This window comes from Eublepharis macularius, chromosome 6, assembly GCF_028583425.1.
Source record: "Eublepharis macularius isolate TG4126 chromosome 6, MPM_Emac_v1.0, whole genome shotgun sequence".
In the NCBI taxonomy this organism is placed as follows: Eukaryota; Metazoa; Chordata; class Lepidosauria; order Squamata; family Eublepharidae; genus Eublepharis; species Eublepharis macularius.
The window spans coordinates 83,656,278-83,677,420 of NC_072795.1; the positions used below are offsets into that span (position 1 = coordinate 83,656,278).

At 41.3% G+C, this 21,143-nt stretch overlaps 1 protein-coding gene across 1 annotated transcript in view; it reads left to right on the forward strand.

The window, feature by feature from the left end:
* Positions 1 to 5,575: 5,575 nt before the first annotated feature.
* GRK5 (G protein-coupled receptor kinase 5) overlaps positions 5,576 to 21,143 on the forward strand; it is a 252,430-nt gene continuing 236,862 nt past the window's right edge. The window contains exon 1 of the mRNA XM_054983923.1: positions 5,576 to 5,627. Within this exon, the coding sequence (XP_054839898.1) occupies positions 5,576 to 5,627 (52 nt within the window). The remainder of the gene's footprint in view (positions 5,628 to 21,143) is intronic.

The window sequence follows — 21,143 nt, forward strand, 5'->3', positions numbered from 1 at the left end:
TGCACTGATGTGTTTGGAAGTCTCTACACAGCCTACAAGCCGTTGGACCCTCTATCCCTCTAGTAAGTGGCTGAGACAGTTAAATAAAGAGAGCATTAGGGGAAACAGCTTCTTGGGAGCCTTTTCCCCTGAAAACAATCCTTACAAAGGTGTTGTTTTTGGTTACTTCTGGGCTAGAAATTCTGTCTTCTGAATGCGAATTTTTAGTGTGAAGACAGGAGATGGTCTGTTGCTGCAGTGCTCACAGCTGCAGACCTCCAAGCCCACTCAGTCGGTGACTCATCAGCTGCAACAGCTCATAACACAGCCCTCCATTTACCCGTCCTCTTTTCTTATTACAGCAAGGCGAAATCTCAGCTTTTGGATTGAAAAACGTCTCCACATTTCATTCACAACCCACCCACCCCCAAAAGATGGCAGCTGGACTTTCCTCTGCCATTCCATTCCTAAACCAATCATAAGTTGTTTTATGGAGTGTTCCTGCTGAGCTGTAAAATAAAAATTACCTTCCTTCTTAAAAAAGATCGTAAAGCAATCCCCCCCCATTTCTAATTCTCTATACATTTATTGCAGGCTTAATTTCCATCCTCCTCAGTGGGGAAGGGAGAATGAAATCTACATTGAGGATGATGGATTTTAAAAGTTCTCCTCTATAAAACCATACTGTGCATTTTAGACACTGGCATTCTGCCTTCACAATGAGTTCTCAACATAGAATTAAACCAGATGTACACATCAGTACTGGAAGTAATCTGCAATGGGACCTACTTCTGGATAAATATATATAGTATTAGACTGCACCATTGCAATCTTTTGCATTCTAACCTAGGAATCTGTTCCATGAGTTCATTAGGATTTACTTCTGTGAAAATGTACATAGGATCATATGCAATAAAAATATGTCACAAATTTTATTTAAATTTGTAATGCATCCCTAATAGCTGGTAACAAGCATCTAATTGGCATCAGCAACTAATAGCAGCTATTAATAAGATTTTTAAAAATAAAAATATAATGTAGATCCAGTTATAATTCAGCAAGATATTACAGATGCCAGTTTATTCCTTCCCATACCAGAAAAGGCACCTCAACTGAATTTTGCTTGCTTGCTTGCTTCCTTCAACAAAGGCTGCGGATCAGAAATGTTGTCTCTGAGGGAGGAAATTCTATACCTGTGGGATAGAGACTTAGCATGCAGGGCCATTTCCACACACGTTGAATAATGCACTTTCAATGCACTTTAGCAATCCTTTGGAAGTGGATTTTTTGTTCCACACATGGGCTGCTTCCACACACGTTGGATAATCCACTTTCAATACTCTTTAGTGAACATTTGAAACTGATTTTCCATGTGTGGAACAAAAAAATCCACTTCTAAAGGGTTACAAAAGTGCATTGAAAGTGTATTATTCAACGTGTGTGGAAATGGCCCAGATCTACATGCCCAAGACCTTTTGAATTGGCATACAAGTGGTAACTAAGATGATCCCAGTGGCCTCAATTGGCCAAGACTTCTAGACACATATTCAGGAAAGAACATTTGACTGTGCCTTAAGCTAACCAGTGATAAGGCTAGCCAATTGCAGTCAACAGCAGTTCTCCAAGATCAAAGGCAAAAAAGAGGTTTCTTTTAGCCTTAACTACCATTTTATGTAGCAGTGGCAAGGATTAAACCCTGAACCTTCTGCATGCATACCAAGTGTTCTGCAACTGTGCTCATGGCTCTGAAAAAGATGAAATAATTATTGGATCTAGGTAAACATATCCTTTCAGGTAATTTAGCAAATGTTGAAATGGCATAATTGAATGTAAATACTCATTGGTATATTCAGTCAATTTTAGTATTTATGTTACTTGAAGAGCGCCAGATACAATCAATGAGTTACTTTCCAACAAAAGGTTTATTCAAAGCCATTAATCAGCTTTGCTATTAAACGTAACAGTTTTGCAATTATCCTTTTTTACACAAGTGTTAGTCCTGCTAATTTACAGCATCATTTTTCCTCCATTGTTGGACTTAAGGCCACTATTTGCGTGCTCAGGCAAGGGGATTCTGTATAGATAGTATTGAAATGCCAAGCTGATTTGCCTCCATGTGCATATACAAAACAATAATTGCCCCCCCTCTACTTTTTAAATGAAGTATCGGACAAACTGTGAATAAACATAAACTTATTTATGTGGAGAGGAGGGTGGGGGAGGTGCCTGTGAACCATTTCCCCAATCCTTACTCAGAATATGGGGGGTTGCTAATATGCCTGAAGGGGGGGAAAGTCTTGTCCATTGAACAGAGGGTTAATAGAGGGCTAATGTAAAAGCTGAAGCTTTTCATGTCAGTTTTAAAAAAATTATATAGTCAGCCTTTCTCATTGAGAATTAAGGCAGATTACATATCATCCCATTTAAGTCTCAGTCAAAGGGACAGTTAAAGGGACATTTTTCTTCAGGATGGTCATGAGGAAAATAATAATTTTGAAAAACTGAGCTGCTGTTTACATTATATTATAAGAGAAAGATTTAGTGTGGTGTGGTGGTTAAAGTGTCAGACTAGAATCTGGGAGGCCCAGGTTTGAATACCCGCTCAGCTATGCAAGATTTCTGGGTAGCCTTGGGCCAGTCACACACTGTCAGCCTACTGACCTCAGATTGTTGTTGTGAGGATAAAATGGAAGAGAGGAGAATGATGTAAGCCACTCTGGGTCCCCATTGGGGAGAAAAAATAGGGTATAATTAAGTAAATAATAAATAGTAAAGAAATAATAAAAAGTGTTAATCTATTGGGAGGTATGGTTAAAACTCTCTACACTGAACAACAGCTAAATTGAGAAGAATATTGTGTGCATTTTCAAATCAAGATTCCACAACTCCAGAGCCACCACAAAAAAGTCCCTGCACTGTAACACTGTCTTATATTTTTTATTTAACATGTCAAAGCTAGCCTGTCTGCTTCACTTTAAATAAGAAAGCCACTAGATGGCACCATGGTACAACACAAAGTTTGGCGTGCCTGTGGTCCTGCTATGGGTATTCCTGTGGTCAATTAACTGGACTTCTCTCAAGCAGCTGTTGCTGAAGTAATGTTATTAATCATTCCTGAGAAAAGACAGAAATTCTGGACTTGTTTCCAAACATTCAAGTATCCGAATCATGATTCTCATGAGATCTCATAACCATCTTTTATGTCTTGAGAGGCTTACTGTAAACAAATTTGACTCTAGTATACAGGAAGGAGCCAGTCAGCTAGGGAACACAGCTAAGGGCCAGTTCAAATGTAGAGGCCACTGAAAATTGCTTCCATGTGATCATGCAGTAGTTGTAACAGTTGAAAGCTGTTTTCCATGTGATTCAACCTAATTTGTGGAGACTTGCCACACCACTGCTGGGATTGTGCAACACTTGTGTGGAGTCCACATGGAAAGCTTCCTATGAATTGCCATTGACAAAAAGGAGATGTTACAGCAGTAGAAACATGTGTACTGGTAAGCCCAGCTGTAAATTGGTACTACGGGCATAAGCTATACTTTTAAAAGCCTCTAAATTGCAGCACAGTCCTCCCACTTTAATCAGTACGACTATTCTAGAGTCAGTAAGATCTGATTGCATATCTGTTGCAAAATCCTTCTGACCCAAGTTGCAACAAGGTTGTTGATTTCAGTAAGATCAGGATTTTTCTATACGTTACAAATGCAAATGACAAGCCCAAGCCATTTTTATAGTGTGTGTTTTGGATATGCAAGTCCTCTCCGCATGCATATCGTGATCATTCATGGAAATGGAAGGAGACCCTACTTTTGTGTGATGTGTGAAGTAGCTTTACCCTTGGCCATAGAATTCAAAAAGTTGACGTCTAAACAGTTCCATATCACACACAGCCCAAGTCTATGCATATTTACTCAGAAGTAATTCTCACAGCTCAGTGGAACTTATTCCCTCATGAGTGTCCATCGTCTTAATGGAAACACTTTAGCAAGAATCTGTTGGTTACAGCAACCTGACTCCATAAGCTATTATTCAATTGTACATCACAGCTGGTTTTATGTACATAGGAATAACATTTCAATCAGAACACTAGACTGTAGGAATTAATTCATATTCTGTGCATGTGCTGTTTACTCTTTTAAACTCTTGATTTGAGCGATTAAATGGAAAATTATAACATATTCTCTAAATGTTGTCAAATGAAACAGGATTTCTTGCCTGCTGTGAGGAAAAAAGGAGCTCCTAATAGGGCAACAGAGGTGAAGGAAGCAGCTTCATAGCTGAAGAAGGATGGAAGCCCTCCATTCAGACTGCACTTGGCATCTGCAGGACTACCAACATTGCATCTTTCAATGCCACTGTGTTTAGGATCTAGTTTCCCAATGCTAAGTTAATTGTGAAAATGTTAGATGTATACAAGGCAGATTTTTTTTCATTCACTGTTTTGAAGTAGAGGGTTGTTGCTTTCCAGATTCTCGTGGATTTAAGGACTGTAAAGCAGGCAGAACATTGGTAATATTCAAAGCTACACTAAAAATTCCTTGGAGTCTGTGATACCATGATAAATGTGTAATAGATGTTGTCTGCCTGTTAAATATGCACATGCCAATGTTACTCAGTCCAGAAAACCTACTAAAATCACAAATGAGTCTAAAATATTATAGAAACATTTTAATCAATAATTTCATTAACTAAACCAAGCAATATAGCTAATATACCTCTAAATCAGCTGATTGCCATGGTTTCCCTGCCCCCTCCTTTCTAAAGCCATTAAGATATCCTGAACACACGTCTTATTCCTTTGCATCTCCCTTCTAACAGTTCCATCCTAAGCACACTTTCCTGGGAGTAATTAGATCTGTTTAGGGGCTGCTTTCTAACAGTGCCATCCTAAGCAAAATTTAAAGTTGCCAACTGCCTGGAGAAAAAAATGCCCTGTCCCTTTTCTCCAGGCCTGTTGGCAACCTATCAAAGTCGCTCTCTTCTACATCCACTGAAGTTAACGAGCTTAGAAAGGTGTAGTTACTTAAACTGCTCAAGGCAGCAGCAGCCCGGCAACAGGCGTCCATCGATGAGTTATGCGCGCGGGCGGAAACGCGGGCGCCCACCCACACACCCTCAAGTCTGAGATCCTCGCAAAGACTACACCTCCCGACATGCTCAGCCCAGAAATGCCGAGGAACCAGCCAGCTGTTGAGTATGGCGCCTGCGTAATGCTGCGGAACCAGCTCCGTAGTACCACACCCCCGGGGAGGGCGGCAGAAGCATCTGAAACCTTAAACCGTCAGAGGAGGGAGGGAGAGAGGCTTGCAGGCAGGCGCGGAGAATGGAGTAGCCCCGAGGAGTCGCGGGGGGAGCCGAGTGCCGGAGGAGGGAGGGCGGCACACACACACACACACACACAGGGCAGCCGGGCGAACAGCGGCGGTTCCCGCGCGAGGCGGCGGCAGCAGCGCGGTCGAGGCAGCAAGGGGGGCGGGCGGCAGCATGCGCTAGGGGCAGGGGCGGCTTGTTCCGTCTCTCACACGCGCAGCGGGAAGACAGAGGAGCCGCTCTCGCCACTGACATCCCGCCGCAGCGCCGCCCGAGCCTGTCAATGGAGCTGGAAAACATCGTGGCCAACACGGTCTTGTTAAAAGCCCGGGAAGGTAAGTAGGAAGGCTGAGCCGGCGCATCTTTTTCGCACGTCGCATTTACCGTTCCGCGAAGCAGCGCGTAGCCGGCGAGTAGCCACGGAGGGAGGAGAGGTGCCGGCGAGTAGGACACGTCCCTCCCGCTGTGGCTGTGGCTGTGGCGCCTCTCCGCAGCTGCATTTGTGGAAAGCGATGCTATGCACATGCTCCTACGGAGGGAATTTGGAGCCTCGTTAGTCAGTGAGGTTTGGGAGTGGGGAGCGTCAAGAAATCGAGGGGACCCGAGTCTGCCGAGCATCTCCTCTGCCTCTTCGCTCTCTCTCCAACATATGTGTTTAGAGCATGCATTGTTATCAAAGGGCAGCTGCAGATGCGTTCGTCCACCTTTAGCACACACGCGCCATGCCGTGCTTTTCTGCATACCGCGCACGCAAGTCCGTAGGCTCTTGATCAGGACTGATTGAATGGGGAATGTGCAAAAACTAATTCCCAAAGGCTTGCTTTTGAAAGTGTCTAATAAAACATCGCCCCGCCTGACAGGGGAGAGGGAGGAATAGATGCAAATGGAGTGAGGCGAGAGGCAATTAGCTTGCACACTGCCTAGGAGGAGAGTCTCCAGCCGTGCAAAAGAAGGCAGAGGAAAGGGGATTTTTGCAAATGCCGCCTTGTTCTGGGTTTGTGTGATTAAATTTGTAGAAAAAGGGCGAAGGCTTGCTGGGAAAAGACCACAAAAAAGGATCTGATGGCCATCTCGGTTCTAGATGATCGCTAGGGTATAACTGATGGGCATGTCCAGCCTCATCACTGCAAAGGGTTCTAATCTGCTTTACAACCCAGCATCATCTGGGCAGGGGAAGTGGCTTTCTGTTCTTGAATGACTGGGGTGGTGCCTCCCTCGACTGGAACTGAACCTCCCAAAGAGGATGTCCTCTGTATGGCAGCAGCCTTGGAATGGCTTCAGATTGAATACCTTCTGAACAGAATTTTCAGTATTTAGGGCTTTCATTCAGTGCATCTGATGAATGGAGGGGAGGGGGGGGACCATGGCCAGAACCAGGGACCTCTTGCCCAGTCTCAGCTGACACAAATCTCTTAGGTTAGGCAATTTAGAGAAGTGTTCTTTATCTATTACAGAGGAGGAGCAATTGCTGGTTTTTACTGGAGGCAATCAAAGGCACTCATTTCCACTGGTGCCGTACTCCTGGTGCCTTTTAATCAAGCAGTGGGTGGGGCATTTAATATCAGTCTTTTGTTTCTGCACCTCTAACCCCCGTGGCTACCCTCTGATGCTTAAAATATGTATCTGTTTAGAAATCCAACTGATGGTCACTATGGTACAGACTGTATAAAAGGATGGCGGTGGTAGATAATCCCTGTATTACAGCATTGTTCCTTTGGAATTTTATGCATCTAGTAGTTGCGTTTACTCTGTCCAACTTCTTGTATCAAATATTGCAACTCTGATATTCATTAGGATACTGTCCATTTGTTGTTCAAAAGGTTGTGTGTTTACCCACTGATTACCTATTTGAAGTAACATTTATGTAATAATACAGGTGATATTTGGAAGGCACTGTTGTTTGTCATGAGTAAAATAGACAGGTGATGTCTTTGGACTGATAAATAAAATGCATTGTTTGAGGCAAGGGACACACATTGCTTATACCAGTGTTGGTACTCCGTAAGCCTTGGCACTTAGTAACCGTAGTCACTGATCCGTGCTGTCAGCCCCATTTTTGCATGGTAAAAGCAATGTTAGTATTTGTGTAGGAGGCTGCACACAGTCTTGCTACTGACTAAATGCTCAGGAGGGAAATGGTCAGAGAGAGAACATCTGTGATGGGCCACCTAGTGGCCAGACAATAGTATACATTTATATGTCTTGTGAAAAACCTCTCTACCTTTTGGCAGGTTTTTAAAAAGTAATTGAAATCAAATTATTAATTGCTGAGAGGGAAATTAGTTTGATGAAAACAACATGTAGGGTTTGTTTTCTTTGCCCAGAATTTATAATCTCAAATATGTGTATTAATGTAAGTGCATACAGTTTTCGCACAGACGCTTTTGAGGTTTCTTCATTTCCTGTTTGATGCAGCAGATGAAGTAGAGCTTGAAAATCTTAAAATGTTTGTTACAGACTCAAGCTTCAGAGGGGTCTTGAGATATCCCAGGGATGATTCATAGATGACTTTTTCCTGCAATGAGACAATCTGCTGTATGTGGTGGCTTCCTCTCATGTTTAAGCATGACAAAATAGACACTTGGATCCAAGAAAAAAGAATTGTAAGGAATATGCAATGCCTGAATTGATTCTCAGAACCAAGTATTTTGCAGTGCAATCTGAAGTAGAATTACACCCATATAAGTCAATTAACTTCAAAGAACTTAGAAGGGTATAATTCTGCACAGGATTGTAGTCACTGTTGGTGATGGGTTTAGATGCTTCAGTAACTCTCCAGTGCAACAGGCCCCTGTGACCCCAGATTTCTTTTCCAGTCTTACATGTCAGTATTTCTGGTCCCAGCAAGATAGTGGTGAACAGTACAAAGAAAACATAGATTTGTTTCCTGGCAGTGTGGGGAGGGGAGAGAGAGTCAGTCTTCCTAGTGATGGTTAAGAAAATAACTGGAAAAAGGTAGAAAGGTGACCTTGAGTACCAAAAGATGGTATTTAATATCATTGTGTAAGCTCATGGGTGCAACCCATAATTGTTCAAATTAGTCTGACCCCTTATTTTTGCATGTAATTTGTGACTGGTGCTCCCATTTGAATGTCACTAGTATATAAAATTATGGGTTTAGATGTTTCAGTATCTAAACTATTTGAAAATCAATTTGTAAAACTTGAGTCTTCTTGAGAGAAGCTGACAATAAATGTATAAATAAATGAATGAACTGTACAGTCACCACTAACAAATGGATACATACAGCTGCTTAAGTAATAGGAAAAGTATTGTGTTCTCCTAATCCATTGTTGAGAAATGTTTTCTCCCAATCCTGTGTTGAGTACTGTATCTTTATGGTGTACACATTCTCCTAGTCTGTTTCAGTTATAGAAATAAGCATTTCAAGTTCTTAGATTGTCTCTGAGTATTTCTGGAAAAAACTCATTCAGCAAGACTAAGAAGTATATGAAGAATAAACCATGCTATGTCATGACATTCTGGAAGTCTGAACTTCTACAGGACACTTGTCCAGACACTTAAGATAACAGCATGGTCCAAAGGCCTTGATGTTTCAGGAATCAGAGAGATAAGCTAAAGGCAATGTCACTACAGCAGCTGGGAAGTAAGACTAGAAGATTAATAGAATAGACAGGAAGCTGTCGATTCTGTAGCCTTTTGGTTCTGCCACCCAGGTCAAGAATATCATGAAATGTAATTGGAGAAAAATGCTTCTGTATTGTAGCGAGTCAACCTATTATGGCTGAAAATGAGCAGCCATCTTGTTTAACTATCAGTGTGATGCAAACAATGCTGTTTTTCGTTTGTTTGGGCTTGCTATGGGTAAATTATCTACAGCTGTACACTTGAGGTGCAATACCACGTGGTCAAACTGCACGTGGACTCTCATTCAGACCCTCAGACTGTCTGATCTTGGTGTGGTTTCACAACAGGAGCTCCAGAATTCCTTTCATGAGGGCATCTATGTGGAGAAGTTAAGTATTACATTCATAGGATGACCCTAGAAAATTCACACAGGCAGCTTATCCAGTGAAACATTTTAATGTGTATACTGGCTCCATCGCTTCTGAATGTCATTATAGGGATTTGGAATAATACAGAATTCTCCCCCCCCCTTTCATTCAAGAGTTCAAAAAACAAATTGCAGCTTTCCAAATAGTGAAATTGCTTTTATTCCTATAACCATGTAGGCACTTGAGAGGTTCGTCTTATAATGTGAATTCCTTCTAAATAGTAGGCGTATAGAGAAGCCTATAAGCCTTACATGTTACCTAAATAGTTAAATTCTTGTATTTATTGGCCTTTGAAAGCTTTGTATGCCCTTAAGACATGGGCGGTTCAGGTTACACCAGTATTCCCATAGAGTTCAATTCTCAACACCTGGCTTACCTAAATATCATCTGAGTTCTATGGGGCTCCAGTGATCTTTTTTTTTCTTTTTTCTTTTGGAATGGCACAGCGATAAATCTTATTCTCAGGAAGTATTTGGTAACAGAAGAACTGAAACAAACCTCTGTAACAGCATCAGCTGTTAATAAGAGGATATGCTTTACTTGACAATGGGAAATTCGTTGCAATAACAGCTCATAGCTGGTGATAGTGGCTTTTGTAACTTTGCTGAAATGGAACAATGTCTTGCATACTATTATTGTAATTTGAGTTTAGTATGGTTCACAAGCCATTACAGTGGAATGCAGCATGTGGGGTCCTGTCCCACAACCATTATATGCAATATTAAGAGCAGCCATTTTTTTGATGAAGAAAAGTAACATTCTTTCTATAAGTAATGGAAATTGTTGTGGCATATAAGGAACTGTGTGACTTTCTCTTTAATTTCAAAGTGGAAAAAATTGTGTGCAGTGTTCTGTAGTTCTGAACCACCATCATTCCTATTAATGGTATATGCTACCTATTCAACCCCTTGTAAAAATCAAGTTGTAGTAAATGTTCATGTCTTTTGGCCAGCAGAATAAGGTAGCAAAGAATTTAAATTACAGAATGTTTTTAATTTAAAACCTAAGCATCATTTGTGTGTTTTGTGCCATCAAGTCACTTCTGATTTACAACAATCATTTAAGTGCACATTAAATGAACCCTTCGTAGGAAATGAAATGAGAGGACCTGCTTAGGAAATGAAATGACTAGTCTCCATTTCATTGTGGTGAAGCCCCTTGTTTGATGCAGTGAATTTTTTGAATTTATTTTGCAACTTTAGCTGGACTCCTTGCCGTGGTGAAATTTCACCTGACTTTGCATTTACGTTAATCAGTTTTAGTTCCTAAGCAAACTTTTTTTTTTGTAGTGACCAATCCCCTTGTCTTAATAAAGGGCCTACAGCTCAGTGTTCACTTAAAGGAGCTCAGGAAACCGGGCTGGAATCCAGTAGTCAGAGTAGACAATTGTGGGCTCGATGGACCAGGTTCATATGCCTGATGTGTGAGTCCCAGTGAGCAAGAGGGGAACTGAAGCCTCAGGCTTTGCCCAAGCAAGACAGCCTGCTTCTTTCTTTTTGCATGTATTTGATATTAAGTTCTTGCCTTAGATTAGCACTTACCAAAGACAAAAGTCAGTAGGGCTGTGCTTTGAAGTGATCTTCTACATAAGTCTTAACTGGCACTTGTGTGGAGTCTGACTTTATTGTCAAGAGCTCTTTTTTATTTTGGAATATGACAACCTTGAGCATGACAAAAATGTTTGAAGTGACTTGAAGTAACAGAAAAAAACATGTATTGTCGAAGGCTTTCACCCACAACAACCATAGAAAAAAACATCTTGAATTCATGCAGCTATACTGCAGGTAACATGGGCTGGAAGAGTGAGGTCTTTGATTTTGCATTTTTGTTTCTGAAAGGAAAAGGGTGTGTCTTCCTGCTTACAGTTGTGCCTTTTGTCTCTTGCCAATAATAGAGTGAAACTGTCATTGGCATCTCTTAAATGTAGTGTAGAGGGTAGCCAGTCTTGTATTATTCCATGTTATTTGTATAGCCATGTACCACATCATCTTTGCAGTGCAATGCAATTCAAGATGCTACAGTATTTGATCAAGAATCAATTCTAGTAGAAAGGCATTAAGTTTGATCTAATTGGAATAGAGTGAAATCAGAATCCTTTTATTTGCTTCATTGGGCCTATGCATCTTTCTTTGTGCTGGAAGCTGACGGGAGCTTTTCAGTGTGCCAGCTTATCTCATTCTGACAAACAGGCTTATTTATATTCAGAGTCCATATTAGTAGTGCAGTCAACTGATAGTAGGAAAAGCACCTATGTTTTTCCATATGTAGGCACTTGATCACTAATTCTCCAGTCATTTAAGAAAACAGATCCAAAGGTAAATGGAAGAAACAGTGAAAAGGTGAGGAGATTTTGAAGCAATCCTTTGTTCAATATTTTTGTCTGGGATCTAGTATTCCATTTTTTAAAATCCCTTTAAAATTGTCATTAATAAGCAATTTTAAATATTTAAGTTCTTTAGTACATGACAATTAGTCTCTGCCTCCGTGATGAGACATAAATTGGGCTACATTTGGCATGGCCTCATACACAGAGATTCTTGTCCAGAGTTGTTGGGACCCATAAGTGTTTGGCCTTGATGGTTCCCTACCAAATGTGTTCCATGGGGACAAGTTACAGAGCTCTGAGAGTTTTGCAGGAGGATTGCAATCATTACTGCTATAGGATTGTATGTTGACAAGTACAGAAGGTTCATTTCAACAGACCATGTGTAAATTGTAGAAAACTTCATTGCAAACTAGAAATGCTTATTTGAATATCACTTTGCAGCCATTTACTTCGTTAAAGACGCAAGCCAGTTTTTTAATTGAAAAACAACTTGCCTGTTCAAACCATAGGACACGTGTATCCAACCCTTTGGGCATGAGTGCTAAGAAGAAGCCTTCCTATGAAGATATTGGTGTGCTGGCAAACCAGAAGGAAAGGGGAGAGAAGAGGGTTAATCGGCCAGGTGCACTAGGAGCAAGCCGAGCCCCAGCAGTGCTGCTAGAGTCTCAGGGGCTTGTATCAAACTTTGCTTGTGGCTGTGCAGATGTGGTGAGTGACTGGAACCATAGGGTGGGTTGCCAGCTCTAGGCTGGACAATTCCTGGAGACTGGAATGGATCCTGTAGAGGGGAGAGAAGGGACCACAGCGGGGTATATAACACCATGGCATCCATCCTCCAGAGCTGCCATTTTTCTAAGGGGAACTAATCTCTGTAGTTTGGAGATGTTTTAATCCTGGGTGATCTCCAGAATCCTCCTAGAGGTTGGCAACCATGCCCATAGCTCCCTTGTAGGCCATCAGCCTTGCCAGCATCTCAGGGACTTGTCTGGATTCCTTGGGCAGAAAGAAACTGCTCTGTGTGCTGAGCAGATTGGTCTGGTGTTGCTCTTCAGCACGTGTGCTGGGAGTTGGCCTACCCCTTTAGTAGGAAACTTCATCAGCTACCTGCTTGGCCCTCTCAGCTGTATGCATATAGCCTTGCAGGACTTCGTCAGTGACCAGTGAAATATGGAAAGGAAGTTTGACAAATATGGAAGACATTTTGCTACATAATTCTAGAGAAATAATTCCCAGGAATAAAGATGTTCAGTTCTGCCGTATTGCGAGTATTGCCTAATTTCACACGCAGAGTTGCTTTTCTTCTCCCACCATTCAACTCAGGAAGTGACAGTGTCCTCCCAGCCAGCAGGGGACTGCCAGGAGTCTTAGAATTATTAAATTGACTTACAAGGGGTGGGGGCATGTGCTATAATTTAACATTTGAGGATATGAGTGAAGTTTGTCAATAAAGCCGCTTAACAAAAATATTTCCAACATGCTGGCTTTCCATTTTCAAGAATGAATTTGATTGCTAGTGGGAGGCTTGGCATTGTGGTCAACTTAGTAATTGCTGACCATCAAAATTCATCACATCCCATATTATAACCAAGGTGGATCTGACCTCAAGCTTAGTTATTGAATGGCTAGAAGACATCTAAGCTTTTTACTAATAGAACAACAGTTGTAACATCTGAGGACAACCATAGCAGAAACTTCTAGCTTATTTTCTGCTAATATTTTTACAGTGGACCATGAGTTATCTAAGAATAAATAGGGATATAACATGCTCTGTAATGAACTCAAATCAGTTCAAGCTCCAGCTTGCTAGGAATGGCTGCCTCTTAAACATTGTCGCCTAGTATAGTTATGGAGTTATACTTGGTGCAGGGATAGAGCTTGGATTTCCTTTTGGTACTGAGTCTGTCCCCACCCCCCCACCCCCAGTCTTAACGCCATCCCATTTAGCACAAAAACAGGGTCATTTTTCATTTTACGTTTGCACTCCTGTAGGCTTTAAACACATGAATAGTATATAATCTATGAATTTCGTGGGGTTTAGCACTTCATTCCAAGAATGCCAAACAGGAACAGAGACTGATTGAAAATGTGTGAGCCCTTAATAGATGTGGTGGTTAGTCTTGCTGAATTTTGCTTTATCTATTTTGCTCACAAATAGAAAACAAGCAATTAGCCAACAGGGTTTGCAGCTGCACAACACCCTCCCCTCTGTATAAGAGTGTAGTGGTACATACACAACTGGAACTAATTAAACTCAAATTCTTTTCATTATGGAACAGTCTTACGGAATGTAGTAAGAATGAAAGCAGTTTGGGCCAACAGATACTCGAGTCTAATGGAATTTCTGTAGCATTTCTTTTCTTACAAAATACTGTCTCCACAGTCCACATACCATGTCGTGATTTTTAAGGCTTCATCTATCTTTTCTATCATCTTGAGCTGAAAATGGAAGAAAAGAGTGGGGTTGCTCTTTAACCAGAATGGGTGCGAGATTATCCAACATGGGCATCACCCCAATCTTATGCAGCAGCTGTCACATCTGGTTACATTCTGGATTCTGTGGCCTGGCTCTGCATCTGTGCATGTATAACTACCCCATACCACAATACAAATTGCACAGGACAGCTGAGCCTTGGCTGGTATTAAACCAGCCTTTGGATTTCTACCAATCTGGACAGCTTTACTGCAGGAATCGAGGCTTTTGTCTAATATACCCTTAGTGTCTGTCAACCCTAGTTTCCTGGAGAGGTGGCATAGAAATTTTCTGGATAAATAAATACATTCTGTAAATGCCACTGAAATAGATGTGAGATAAAACAAGATTGTGAATGTGTAATGGAAGACTAGATGTACTCAATTCTAAAAATTCCATACCATAAAGGTATATGCCAGTCATTCTTCATGCTCTTTCTCTGACCCAAGAGAACTGTACCAACGCTACTTGGCTGTTGAATGAACTTCTTAAGTGATCTGTTTCATCAGTGAAAGTTGTCTTTGATATCATGGGAACTAATTCCTTACCTATAAATCATACATGTTAGCCCATCCAGTGCCCTAGTTCAGCATTTGTCCAGCTAAGGCCCAAGGACTGTTGGGAACCCTTGAAGGGTGCTCCAGCTCATGCCTAATCAGATGACATGAAAACCTCTCTGTTTTCTAGTAATGGGGACAGGGACTCAGAGGAAGTGGATGGAATCTTCTTCTCACTCTTTCAAAGGGTGGGAAATTGTATTGTTGTCATCATCCACAGTCATCTGGCTTTCTGTATCACCTCAGAGTACCAGGGAGAAAGTATGCTGATTAGTTGCAGGGATCCAGTTACTCAGCTCTAGGAACTGTTATTGATCGAATGACACTAGGAAATATGTGCTAACCTGTGAAGACCCCAGGGCTAGGGGCCACATCCCCTGGGGAAGTGCCATATTCTTTCCGCAGTCCCAAAGACCAGTCACATACCAGAAATGTATGCTGGGATCTTTTACGGTGTTAATTTCAGAGGTTAACCAATTTTATTGTAGCATAAGCTTTCGAGAATCAAGTTCTCTTCGTCAGATGCATGGTACAGAAACTGGTCAAATATAGAAGAGGAGGGGGGAGGAGGGGAGGAGAGAGAAGATGCAGTTAGGGGGGGAGAGAGAGGGATCCCTCCCCCCTCCTATATTTGACCAGTCTCTGTACCATGCATCTGACGAAGAGAACTTGATTCTCGAAAGCTTATGCTACAATAAAATTGGTTAGTCTTAAAGGTGCTACTGGACTCTTTTTGATTTTGCTACCACAGACTAACACGGCTAACTCCTCTGCATCTAATTTCAGAGGTTAACTGCTACCTTGTAGTCTGGCTAGTTCACTTCTCATCACCTCTACCTTTTCCTACCTAGGAGCTGGGCCATGTTCCTAGCCTGAGTCTTTCTCCAAGCTCCTTGAGCTCCTGCCTTGGCCACTATACCCTTTCTGCAGGGTTAAGCCACGGCAGGTCAGGTAGGATGGATTCCTTCCTCCTGACTGCTCCTTCTTGCTGTTACTGTCTCACCTGGCTCTCTACACAGCTCTGCAGCTGGGCCGCTGCTCTCCTTAAGGCTGTGCCACTGCTTCACCTCTTCTCTTCCATAGGTAAGGTGCCCTGAAATAATAATTTGAATATCAGAAGTTCAGTTGTTGTGTGGTGTTGGTCTCTGAGCAGCCTCAAAAGTCTTTCCAGGCCCTTTCCTATCTCTGTTCAGCTGGCCTCTATATAGAAGTTATTAAGAAATAAGGAAAGTTCTTGCTGTCTCCGGTGCAAGTCCCTTCCGATCGAAGGATGATGAAGGGGGGAGAAATGAAAAGCTATTGACGCTAGCTACTGAGACAGTCTCTCCTTTTTGAATGTGCTTTAGTGATAACCTTAACAAATGCTGACTTGGACTTAGTGGGTACGTAAAGAGAGTAATGGTATGCATGATAAACATGTTATATGTATGGTAGAAACTAACTACGGCTAGAAAAGTTATTTGATGCCCGATTGGATTAGGAATGTTACTGTATTATGTTGGTATGACTAGATGATGAATATAGTGATGAAGAGAGGTTATGTATTCTGCTGTGCCTGGAGGAATGTTGCAGCCATTTTTCTAAACCTGATCCTGTTTAGTGAAGTGCTGACCAACGTTGCATCATCGTTAATGAGGAGACATCTTCAATATTGTTCTGCCTCTTCATTTGAACCCCTTCCTAAGAATCCCTGGTGGGTGGAAGAAATTTCTCTGTCTATGAGATGGATTAGAACTTGGGTCAGGGCCTTTTGTGTTAAGGCTCTATAGAATTGGCTGCCCTCTGAGACTTGACTTTGTAGGACATGTACAGACAATAAAATGTTTTGCTTAATTCTGCTGATGTGATTATTTAGAGGGCACTAAAACTTACAAAAGGGGTTATCTGGTAGCTGTCAGATGCTGGTGGGGGAGAGAGGTCCATGAAGAATTTTAAATCAAAATGGGAGTCTCCAGGTTGCAAAAGCTTTGTTTGTTTATAGTCCACCTTTCTCTCTGAGACCAAAGACAGATTACATAAATATAAGTTAGTACAATCAATAGGATGAGGAGACATATAATAAACAATGTAATAGGGCTTGGATTGCAGAAATCTGAAACAAGTCATAAGTATTAAACATGACACATTAAACAATTCAAGAAATGGTATTGTGTAAGTAGAAATATAATGCAGTGAGTGCTTTTCAGCCTGTATTTTGACATCTTTTTTCAAAGGAAGGTATCCCCTTTGTGCTCTGTTTCTTTCTACTTTACCAAATGATTTAATAATTAATTATACCCTTTGTAAAACCACTGACCTCCCTGTTCTTCAAATCTAGCCAATGGCCACAGTCTTGGGATCCTGTGTGGAAAAAGAGCTGCGTCCATGTTTGGGACTTTGTTCTTGCTTTAGGCCGGAGTTGGAGGATGGATGGATGGCTCTGCAGATCTGTGCCATTTAATTTCAGTGGTAGTAAATAAAAGTGAAGTTCATTTTAGAGTACTGCTTCCATCCAAAATGTGCATGTTTACCATGTTGTTGGCCTGAGGCTGCAAGTAGACAACCTGGGGAAGCTTTCAGCTGAATGAAATGATGCTTCATATTGGCTTGAAATTGTGCTAGCATAATGTAATGCTTAAGATGAAAACTGAGGTGACAAACTCATGTTTATATTTAGAGTTGCCAGCTCTTTAAATAAAAAACAAAATAGGAATGACATGCAGGGACGTAGCCCAACAATTTCAGGTGCCTATAGATGCACAGCTGTGTTCATTAGTGGTGTGCCACTATAAAGAAGGCCTACTGGTTGAGACAGGGAGGGCAGAACAGGTTTCCCCCTTCTCAGGCTAGTTACCAGAAGCAACTCAGCCAGGCTATTTTATTTCCAGCAAACCTATTCATCTTTCTCTTTTAGATGCCATCAGTTGCTTCACAACACTCTTACCTAAAGACCTTGCTGTTTTCTGGGGAAATTTGTTACATTTATTACGTTGGCTTCAATGTATTAAGGCTCCTGAGTGGGGGCAGGGGGACTAGAAGTGGGTTGATCATTGAAGCTGTCATTCTTTTTTCCTTTTTGTTTTTAGAGAGAAAAATAGCATACTTTCTGTTTGTTGTATAAAATTTGTTCCCCCACGCCTCTGCCCCAGTCTTTTTTTATGCTGCTAGTGCTGGAATAAGTAATCTTGCAAAGCATGCAGTGAGCCAATGAGCTGTCCTGTTAATGCCCAGTAGGATGCAAGCAATGCCATTTTCTCCAGTGCGAAAGATACACTTTTGCCAGTGTTGTGTCTTGTCTTACTATGAGCATGAAATACATGGGGCCTTCAGCATTTGTGATATCTGATGTTCTTTGATTTTTGTCTTGGCAGAAGAGAACTTCATTGGCAGTCTTCAAGGCTTGGGGGTGGGGGGTATGGAGTAGTTGTCCTTGCTAAGGGAATGCTACCCAACATGTCTTACACTGTCAAATTCCAGAAGGGGAGCTAGAATGAAGGTCAAGAGATACGGAATTCCTTAAAGGCAGGTCATTTAGTTTACCCATATGGTGGATGTTTCCTGCTGTTCTGAAAAAAAGCCATAGAACTACTTTCATAGACTACAGTTAATTCAGTGGACAGTGAAGAATACAAAGGAGTAAATATCAGAGACCAAGTAGTGGAAGCAGTGATAGGAAGTACTTATTCCAGTCTCTTACAACACAGTACTGGCACAGGATACTGAAATAGTAGTGCTAAGTAAATCTGTGTGATAGAACAGAGTGTTGGCCAGGTTGAAATTCCTGCACACCTATAGAGCTTGACGGAGTGAGCATAAGTCAATCACAGAATTCAACCTAACTTACTTCATAGTATTGTTGTGGGGGTAAAATGGGGAAGGACTATATAGGCTTCCCTGAGCTCTGTGGAGGAAGGCAGGATGAAAGTGTACTAGACCAACTTCTGGCTTCTTCTGATTTCAACTTTACTTTCAAGTAAGCATGCTTCAAATGCCTCTTTAGTAGTATCTGCTAATTCTTTATTCATCAAGGCTTCGTTTGAGCTGGTGCTCACTAGTACCTAGGTTTCAGGACCTGGGGATTATTAGGAAAGAAGCTGAAAACACAACATCCAATGTTGTAATGCCCTTGTATAGATCTGTGACACACAGGATATTACAGAGTTAGAAAAAGTACAGAAGAGTGTAACCAAGATAATTAAAGAGTTGGATTGCCTTTCTCAAGAGGAAAGGCTACTAAGCCTGGGATTCAGTTTTGAACAAAGACAAGATAGAGATGTATATAAAATTGTGCTTGGGATGAACAGAGCGGGTATAGAGAACTTGTCTCCCTCTTTCCAAATGCTAGAAATTGGGGCACCCATTAAAGTTGATGGACAATAAACTCTGGACGAAAGGAAATAATTCCTGACCAAACAAGTGATTAAATTGGCGATTTCACTGTCCCTGGATGTAGTGACGGCTATTAGCAAATTGCTTGCCAATTTAATTATGCAACTTTAAGTTAATTAATGTGGACATATTCTACCAATTACTTTCTGTCTGCTCCTGAGACATAACACAAAACTTGGGGGAGGAGCAGTAGAAACCTTTCTGGCCATTTGCATGTCAGGAAAGAGTAATCTGTTCTGCCTGACTTTCTTCCAGGGTCTGAGGTCACAGAAGAGCGTATTGAGGGAAGAAATGTGGTAGGCTCTTCCATCTTACTGTTCTGCTTCCACTGGTCCAACGGAAAAGGATTTGGTACCTGCCTTTCAAATATATAAATGTAAAAGTGTTTGAGGAGAAATTCCTAGCTGCTCCCCTCTCCCTCTGTTCATATTTTGAATCTTTGGCAATTGTGTACTAAATATAATACTCTCTTCTTTAGTACGTAAAGTTTAGCCATGGTTGAAGGCAATGTGATAGCTTCATAAATAATACCTAATCTACATCCCTACTTGCAGGAAGTTGCATTGGGTGGGATCATATGATTTATTTCCAATGACGAGGAATCTTCTGCTGGAGAAAAGCGCTGCCGTTAGCAGAACAGTGGAACCCACTGATTCAGTTGAGGGCATCTCAATTTATCCTTTTAAATGAGCTAAATTTCTCTTTTTCTAGCTAATGCAACCCCAAACTGTGTTGACAGTAAATGCATCAATAGAACCTGTTTTGCCTTACCCTCATCTCAAGTAGCTACCCTAAATACAAAGTTTAGGTTTGTATAAATCTAATAACTTCCCCACTGATTCTGCCTACAGTACACCTTGCAAGCAGTACCCTGTTAGCAATTCTCAGACATATACCCTTTATGCTTTGCTTTTTTGTGCCCTCAGACATGCGTGCTTTTCAATGGAAAACATCTGCATATGTCAGAGGGGACCAAAAATATATGGTATTGTATGTACAACACCAAAGTACAAATGTGTCTAGAAGAGGCCTGAACAAGTGTCTCCTTCTGTACGGATTCCCTGCAATAAAATAGTGGCCCATAACATGGACCAGGTTTATCATGTCTGTTGCCACACCTTTTTTTTCTAGGTGAGAGTTCACATTGTTAGGGTGTGTCTGACAACATCCACTACACAGAACTGGGAACCTGGAGAAGTCAGCTTTTCTTTTTCACATGAATATTGGGTATTTAATAGACACCTGTTATGGATATGATGGGGGTAAGCTCTACTTGCTAAGTTCAAGGAAGTTGGACATCTGTTAATGGCTGACAAGAATCCTATATGGAGCAAAGCTTATACTTTTATTAGGGCCAGTAGGTCAGGATTGAACAACTGGTAGGCTTGCCTACAGGTGGTCATTGACTAGGTTCTGGTTGACCACTCGTTGTGTTTCTTATGAAGGATGCCAGGATTATGTGATCTTGGTGCTTCTTGAACATGAGTCTGATCTAGCAACATGCTTCTTGAACATGAGTGCCTGGCGACATTGTAAAGAGCCTGTGTAGCCTCTGGTCTGGTTGGACCCAGGCAAGAAGGATGGAGAGCTCTTCTGACTTTCTCATCCTGAAGAAAGTAGTACTAGCATAGAAGAAAGAGACAATTATAGTTTTGATGCTAAAAAGAGACGACTAAGAGACGACTCCAGTGATGATAGTTAATTAGTCCTCATTAGGCCAGTTTTAATTTGTTGATGGCTTAGCACGATAATCAACAGAAACTTGTTAGTCCTATATAGCTTAACTTGCTGTTTGCTAAAGAACTCCAGAAGGAAAAATAAATCTTGTTTTGTTTTGGTTAAGCCTATACGGGATGCTTGTGATGAAGAAACTTCCTTTTCTACTAACAGAATTCCTTAGGTATGTGGTTGATATTTGTTTAAGGAGGACACCCCAGAATCAGCCACAAAGTAGTGTCACTTATGAATGAATTATGCTGGCATTAAAAGAGGTATAACAACAGATCTGCTACTGTGCTTGGCAGATACCCTGAACTAGACTAAATACGAGAATAGGCATCATGTTTATCTTAAAACAATTGCATGTATTAGAGACCATTGCATCTCCATAGAGA